The 8,655-nt window shown below is 42.4% G+C and overlaps 1 protein-coding gene across 1 annotated transcript in view; it reads right to left on the reverse strand.

Moving 5' to 3' along the window:
- The window catches only part of SDC2 (syndecan 2), a 116,366-nt gene that overhangs the window by 11,406 nt on the left and 96,305 nt on the right, over window positions 1-8,655 (reverse strand). Inside the window, exon 2 of the mRNA XM_019627080.1 lies at window positions 6,255-6,366. Within this exon, the coding sequence (XP_019482625.1) occupies window positions 6,255-6,366 (112 nt within the window). The remainder of the gene's footprint in view (window positions 1-6,254; window positions 6,367-8,655) is intronic.

An 8,655-nucleotide genomic window follows, 5' to 3' on the forward strand; every position in this document is an offset into this window, starting at 1 on the left:
TTTTTTTTACCTCTTTATCAGAATAACATTTGAAAATTTCTGACATTCAAATACAACATTCTTTTTAAGTTGATCATTTGTCAAAATTGTAACAACTCAAATAAACTCAAACTTTGTAACTCAAATTAACCTGTTTCCTCAGACAGGAACAAATGAAGACCTCCAAACCTCTCACAGAGTTATGTTAATGTAATAAGCAGTTTGGAAGGTAATAGGTAACATGCTGGAAACAAGTACTATGGCTGTGACTATGGTTCATTTTTTAGTGCACTCATTATATAGGGAAGAAATGGCAGGAACAAATTGGAACAAATATAGGATTTGGCATTAAACAAACCAACAAACCTAGTACTGTTTCTGGCACTTATTAGCTCTGTGACCTTGGGCAAGTAATGCTTTACTCTTAGTTTCTTCATCTGTAAAACTGGGAAAATAATAACTAACTTTCAGAGGTGCAAATGTGATATATGAGGTGTGATAAAAAAATACGGTGAATGTTTAAATACAAGACATTTATTACAATACAAGACACATTGCCATTAATACCCCTCAAAATACTCCCCCTTGCTTTGAACACACTTATCCCATCATTCTTGCCACTTTCTGAAGCAGTTCTGGAAGTCCTCTTTCATGAGTGTCTTTACTTCATCCTCCATCATAACAACGCTCTGTGTCACACATCGCTTCTGGTATACAGCAATTTCTGTCAAATAAAAACATTACGGCGTGGGCCGGCCGAGTGGCGCGATGGTTAAGAACTCGCTTGGGATGCCAGAGGGCCCCGGTTCGGATCCCACATATGAGGGTCTGTTCCCCTTCCCCAATTCCCCAGCACTGTTCCCATCCCCCCAATTCCCCAATAAAAATCTTTAAAAAAAAACAACAACAAAAAAAAAAACAACCAAAACATTACGGCGTGTCCTCATCCACCGTATTCACCATATCTGGCACTGTGCAACTTCTGGCTCTTCCCCCAAGTCAAAATGACAATGAAAGGAAAACGTTTTGAATCTATTCAGGACGTCGAGGTAGCCATGACAATGCAACTAAAGACACTCACGAAAGAGGACTTCCAGAACTGCTTCAGAAAGTGGCAAGAACTATGGGATAAGTGTGTTCAAAGCGAGTGGGGGTATTTTGAGGGGGATTAATGGCAATGTGTCTTTTACTGTAATAAATTTTATTTAAACATTCACCGTGTTATTTGATCACCTCTCGTATATTTGAAAGCATTTTGCACACATAAAGTGTTATGTAAATATTTGTCATTAATAAAGATGCTCTGAAATACATCACTCTTTTGTATCAGCCTACTTGGTTTTCCATCAAAGTTTATATCCGTTATTTGCTCCTAAAATCATTTTCTAAAAAAAAAAAATTTTAAATGAGAAATAAAAAATTTTCATTTAAGGGCTTTCAAGATCCCGTTGGTTCACAATAGTTACAAATATGAATCACTAAACTAGGAGTGTGGAGAATCTGTGAGAGAGAAGAGATCTGTGAAGTAGAAAACTTCCTCAAGCTAGCATTTTTGAAGTTAGAGACAGATAAGTGATCTGCCTCAGGCAGCTCTTCTACTGTATTTATTATCTTCATCAAAAAGATTGACCCTCTTGCCCAAACCAGAAAACTGGGAGCCCCTTTGACCACATCTCCCTCATCTCTGACTTTCAGCTCTTACTGTTCTCTCGGCCTGAGACATTCCTACCCCAGAACCCAGAGCCTGCTTCCACCTGGGAAACTCCTACTTATAATAATCTGCCCAGAATGAACGTCATCCCCTCTTCATCACGGAACTGTTTCTTTCTTTATGGTCCCACTGTTCACTGAATCTCTTCTTTTTTAAAAAAAATAGCATTTTATTCTACTTATAAAAAGAATACGTTTTAAAAAAAGAATACATCTTCATAGATGAAATTTTGAAACACAGAAATACAGAAAGCGATAAATAAATTATTCCACCACCAGACAAAGCATTATTAGATTTTTATTTGCTGATGTGTTTCTAGCATTTAGAATGGTATCTGTTCCCCCATGTGGTAGGTGGTTAATAAATATTTGTTGAATAAATGAATAAATATCCTCTATATCTTCTCATCTTCTAATGAGTTTTTCATTTCAGACACAATACTTCCACTCTCCAAGGAATCTGTTGAGCTCTCAGAATGTTCCTTTTTAAAGTAGCCTCTTCTAGTGCCACCATTAGAGCATCTTCCTGTCTCTCCAAATGTAATAGAGTTTTCTGTATGTTCTCTTCCCCCTGTGAGTTTCTGTCCTCTCCCCATTTTGGGGTGTGGGCTGGTCTCTATCTTTCATTTTACAAATTTTTCCATAAACATCTGGGGAGCCTTGGTTGCCTTTTCACATCTAAGAGGGAAACACTGAATAGCTGATTAGAAGCTCTGAGCACGCAGGAGAGGGCTGTCAAAGGTGGATGTCATCAGGTAAGACAAGAGCTGTGTGTTTGGCTGGAGTGCCCCCAATGCCAGCATCATGGAGTGGTCTCCTTTGAGTTGATCCAATTCCCCTGAGAGGGTAAAGGCCAGACTGTCAAGAGTTCCAGAACTGATTGGGAGAAGACAACTGGAAATGGCTCAGCACTAAATAACTCTTGGCCTAAGAACTTGTTCTCCCTGTTTTCCTTATGGTACCCCCTGCCCCGTCTGTGCTTGGTACACTCCCAATCCTAAGACCTTGTGTTTCATCCTCCCAGATAATAAACCTCCAGTTTTCTTCTGAGGTTGGGAACATGAATCTCTTTGCTGCATTATGGTGGGCCGGAATCAGGGAATGTACTTGCTTCTTAAAGAGACTTTCAACCAATCACCCTGAGTTTAGCACCACTTTCACCCTCCATGTAGTGCCACCAATTCCTGGGCCCCAAGGGGGCTCTGTTGTTTTAAGTGGGTTGCTTCTTGGCTCCCTGCCCCCACCCCCACTGCTGGCTAACTCAGCTTTCTATTTCTAGTATCTGCCAAGTCTGTTACTACTACCCCATTTGTTTCCCATCTTTAAAAACACAGTGGCTTTTGTTTCATCTACTGTTTTGTTTGTCCTTGTGAGTTTAGGCCCAATTCCTTTACTGTCAGTTTAGTTGGGTACTGAAATGTATGTGTGTCCAATCTACCATCTTTAACCAGAGCTCTGCATTTAACTGTTAAATGTTTGATGTACAGCATTTTCCTATGTTGTGTCACCCATGACACAGTGTTAGAATTACTTTTTCTCATTTCTATATTTCTGTCATCAAACTCTTGGTTCCTTGGGAGAGAGACCAAGTTTTTCTTATCCCTGTGTCCCAAGAAGATGGCATAGTATCCGGCACACAGCAAATGCCTGTGAAATATTTAGCTGAAGTTTTCATATTTACTAATGCCCATCTTTGAGTTTACATATATAGCATAGCCCCATCTCCTCACGTGGGAAGTACCCACCGGGCTTTGGCCATGTTCCTCCAACACATTTGCTTTCCCACTGGTTAGCCTGATAGGAGTGAAGACAGAGATAACATTGGCCCAAACCTTGGGAAGCCCCATTTCTAGCTGGGACTGGTCATCATCTAGACAGGGTCTCCTAATTCTAGAGTGGGGCTTTATGACACAAGGAGGCAATCCAGCAAAGGAGGGAAAGAGAACACGCTTTCAAGCCCAACTCCCTGGTCCCTATCCCAGCTCCATTACTTTCTAATGGTGTGATCTGAGGAAAGTTACTTAATCTCTCTTTCTCATGTGAAAATGGAGACAGTAATAGAATCTGTCCTCACAGAGATCTTATAAGGATAGGAACAGTGCCTGGTACACAGTCAGTGCTTTACAAACTTGAGTTATAACTTCTACTACCTTTAAGCTGAAAATCAACATCCTCAGTGCAGTGCAAGGGGCTTTCCAAGGTTCAGAATGATGCACTTCTTTGCAGCGATGATCTGCCCAAGGCGGGAGCCAAGGCAGAAGCAATGCCAGCCCACATTTAAGCCTCAACTTGATCTATCTGGTTAGTGGGCTCAGGATTTCAAATGACCCACCACCAACCCCTTTTATCTGGATGGGGGGAGGGGGCGATCAGCAGAGGAGCAGGACTGTGTACCTTCTTTCTTATATTAAACTTAAGGACAATCTTGGCAGAAATCAGCAAAGTGACTTGGACAATGGTTACAAATCACTAACAACTCTTGGATTCTAAGATCTGTGAAATGGGGACAAAAAAGTGGCCATATTTATTATTTCCTGGGACATTTTGAAGATGACAGTTACAAAGCATTTTTGAGGTGCTAAAGAAAAAAAAAAAGAGGTGCCATGAGTGAAAGATATTAATAAAGTTGTGGGCTATGGAGAACCAATCTTTTCACACTCAATCTGCATGTGCGATATATATCACTCTCCCAAGAATAACCAGGGCTATTTTTACATTAGGATTCCATTTGTAAGCTCATTGTTACTAGGTCAGCCACCGCCTCTCTTGTCTTTCTCAGACTTGCCATTTTCCAGCTTAATGCACTCACCCTTATATTGCTAAATCTCTACCAAAAGATACAGTTGATTTTAATTTGTTCTGGGTCATTCTGAAGTCCAGGCTACTCTGATTGTCAGACATCTATGTTGAGCATAACTTTTATCATCTGTTGAATCTACAATGAAAATTCAAAGCAAGACATGTCCTGGATAAGACTTTCCAGAAGGCTGCTGAACAAACTCCTGACTTGATCATTAATTAAATATATGCACAAACTCTTCCTGTTTCACAGCTCCTTCGGGGCCATTCCTAGCACAGATGAAACATTTACCAGGTATGGCAGATTGCAAAAATGGCCAGAATCATTTATTCCCCCTTGTATCCACATCCTCCGCAATGTGACTTTGCAGCTCCTTTCATTAAAAGGTGGAGTCTGGGCTAGCCTTATGACTTGCTTTGACCAATAAAATGATGTCGTGCCAGTTCCAAGTCTAGGCTTTAAGAGGCTTTGTACACACTTCTGCTCTCTTAGGATCTCTGCCTCCTCCCTGTGAACAAACGGCTGGCATACTAGAGGATGAGAGATTGTGTGGACCAGAGCCAAGTCTGACGAGCTGCCCCAGAGATATGACAGAGTCCAGACAAGATCAGCAAAGCTGCATACCCAGCCTACAGCTGACCACTGACATGTGCAGGAGCCCAGTTAGTCCAGCCTAAACTGCCAACCCACAGAATAATGAGCTAAATAAGTGACTGCTGTTTTAATCCACTACATTTTGGAGTGGTTTGTTATACAGCATTATTTAGGCGATAGATAACCGATACACCAAGGGAGTTGAGGATATCCTTATATAGTCATTTAACTTGGCTGTTACAGTCTCCCTCTTACTTTTGGACAATACACTAGGAGTAAGAAAGTATACCTCTTTGGGCCAGCCAAGTGGCTCAGATGGTTAAGAGCATGAGCTCTGAGCAACAGGGTCACCAGTTTGATTCCCACATGGGCCAGTGAGCTGTGCCTGAGTTGAGCTGCCGCTGAGCTGGCAACAGGCAGCTGGTGAGAGCACATCTCCTAACAACAAGGTTGCTAGTTCAACTCCCTCATGGGATGGTGGGCTATGCCCACCTGCGACTAAGACTGAACACTGCACCTTGAGCTGAGCAGCTGCGAGTTGCCGATGGGTGGCCGGATGGCAACTGGACTTGGAGCTGAGCTAGCTGCGCCCTCCACAACTAAGATTGAAGGACAACAACTTGGTTGTTACCTTTCCTTTCCCCAATTCCCCAACACTGTTCCCCTTTCCCAATTCCCAATAAAATCTTAAAAAAAAAAAGAAAGAAAGTATGCCTCTTCTTGGTTTCATTCATAATCTTTAATATAGGATGACAGTTTTATAAAACTAGGGTTTGAGGGATTTATTTTAGGGCGATTTCCATGACATCACTCTGAAAGCCTTAATAATAAAATTAAAAGCTAATGTTGACAGAACACTGACTACATGACAAGCAGGAAACTCTAAGAGCTATAGATGTATCAACCCCTTTAATTCCCACAAGCCTATGTGGTAAGGACCTTCCATTCTATAAATGAGGAAAGTGACGTTCAGCCAAGTTAAATACACTCCCAAGGTCTCACAGCATAGGTGATGAAGAATTCACACCCAGGCACTTTTAACTCCAAAGAGCATGCTCTTAACCACTGCGCACCTTGCCTGGCTCCCTGAAGTAAGTTCCGGGGGAGGGCAGTGTGTGGGCGGGGGGAGCATGAAGAATGGAGGCGAGTGTGAAGCAGCCACCAGCCTTACCCGAGCCCGATGCAGAAGCATAGTCATCGTCATCAATAGGATACACTCCTGAAGCATCTTCAATGGAGCTGTTGTCAAGGTACATGTCTTTATCAGACGTCAGCTCTGCCCTCTGAGAAAGGAAAGAGAACGCATTCAGGATGGTGAGAGATTAAGAAATGTGCTTATTTATTGTGGTTACCATCCCCCTTCTTCTGGTCCTCTGAACCTTCATCTCCGGCCCTACCCTTTCTCAGGACACCCTGACAACACGCATGAAGGGCTGACCACAGACGAACGCCCTGAGGGAAGGCTATGCAGCCTAATCTAGTAGAATAAAGATGACTCAGAGACCGAAGCACCTATCATGTGCTTATTTTGTTACATTCCACTAAACCTGTCTGAAAATCAGTGGTCCCAGTGTTAGTTTTAAGCCATCTCAGGTATTTCCTTTGTCACAAGGTCACTGCGAAGCAACCTTACTGGTACAAAACACTGAAATCACTTAAGACTTTCTTGGTGATGTATAACAAAAGTATGAGGGCACTTACGCTAAATCATCACCCAGCGATCCATCAAGGCCCACCATGGGCGCCATGCACGGGGCTTTGGACCTGCTTATCACTACAGCCGAGAGCTCCCCAGTCACTTGGGCAGACCAGATCTTTTGGCCACAGCCCAGATCCTTGCAGAGGCTAGGTACGGCACCCTGCGAGGAGCAGTGCCTATGAGGCTCAACTGACAAGGGCGGACGCCTACCACGAGCCCCCTTCTTGAGTTCATTGGCTGAGCAGAGCCTTAATGACAGATGCAGATAAACCCATACAAGAACATTCTTTTTTTATTACTGGTAACAGCAAATCACACGCTGAATACGGAGAGGGATCATTCACTAAGTATACCAGTTCCACAGCTTCTTAGCTCTTCGATAAGAGTTTTAGTATTAAAATTCAACCTAATCCTGCCAAAAGAGTAACACGCATGAATTGAAGGCAGAGTAGACATATAATTCCTTCAAATGGTTTTAGTAAATTGATATTTTCACCACCAATATCTCATGAAAGCCCCAAAACAAATAAAGCAGACTCTCAGCTTCTAAGCAATATGTGTGTTTGGAAACAAGCAACACTCATTATTGTACTATTTTAAAAATTCAAATNCACTACAGCCGAGAGCTCCCCAGTCACTTGGGCAGACCAGATCTTTTGGCCACAGCCCAGATCCTTGCAGAGGCTAGGTACGGCACCCTGCGAGGAGCAGTGCCTATGAGGCTCAACTGACAAGGGCGGACGCCTACCACGAGCCCCCTTCTTGAGTTCATTGGCTGAGCAGAGCCTTAATGACAGATGCAGATAAACCCATACAAGAACATTCTTTTTTTATTACTGGTAACAGCAAATCACACGCTGAATACGGAGAGGGATCATTCACTAAGTATACCAGTTCCACAGCTTCTTAGCTCTTCGATAAGAGTTTTAGTATTAAAATTCAACCTAATCCTGCCAAAAGAGTAACACGCATGAATTGAAGGCAGAGTAGACATATAATTCCTTCAAATGGTTTTAGTAAATTGATATTTTCACCACCAATATCTCATGAAAGCCCCAAAACAAATAAAGCAGACTCTCAGCTTCTAAGCAATATGTGTGTTTGGAAACAAGCAACACTCATTATTGTACTATTTTAAAAATTCAAATGGAATGTTTGTTCCTAACAAGAATTATAAAAAAAAAAAATTGCTTCCCTTACTACATTGGCTTTCATTAGAGTTCCTCTTAAAATAAAACTTTCTGTTATAGTAGTCACGGTGACTTGAACCTTCGTAGGAGGACAGACGGGTCCAGCCCTCCATAACAGTACCACTTTATTCTCTCAAGTTTCAGCTGCTGGCTAGTGAGGCTGAAGTATTTTAAACCTGAGCCCATATTCAGCACCAGGCTTCAGTGCCAACTGACAGAAAAGCATGGGAACCCATTCTGTTTGTGCTACCACACCGGCACATTCTGAGAACTGAAACCTTAGAGATTGGTTTTCCAGCGCTGGCTTGCAGGCATTGAATGACCACCCTGAGCCAAGAGTGTGCTGGAATTTTTCTGCTAGAATGGTCAGAGCTTAACTCTACGATCTGAGGCCATCCTACATTATACCGGTTTCCAAGGCTATCACCATTCCAGGCCATAATTCCCAAAGCTTGTGAACCGTATCAGGAACCCTGCATTCCACAGCTCTACAATCAACTTAACTGACCCCTATTAGACTCATAGCTCCTTTGAGGGCAAGGATTCTACCTCAGTTCAGCATTAATCCACCCAACTGCCTGCAGTCACAGTGCCGGGCAGATAGTAGTTGCTCAGTTAATGCTGCTTGGGCTGTATGTGCTTCCACCTGAAAGCAATTTTCAGTCCTGCTTGTATTAACCTTT

This window comes from Hipposideros armiger, unplaced genomic scaffold (genome assembly GCF_001890085.2).
Source record: "Hipposideros armiger isolate ML-2016 unplaced genomic scaffold, ASM189008v1 scaffold_705, whole genome shotgun sequence".
Lineage (NCBI taxonomy): Eukaryota > Metazoa > Chordata > Mammalia > Chiroptera > Hipposideridae > Hipposideros > Hipposideros armiger.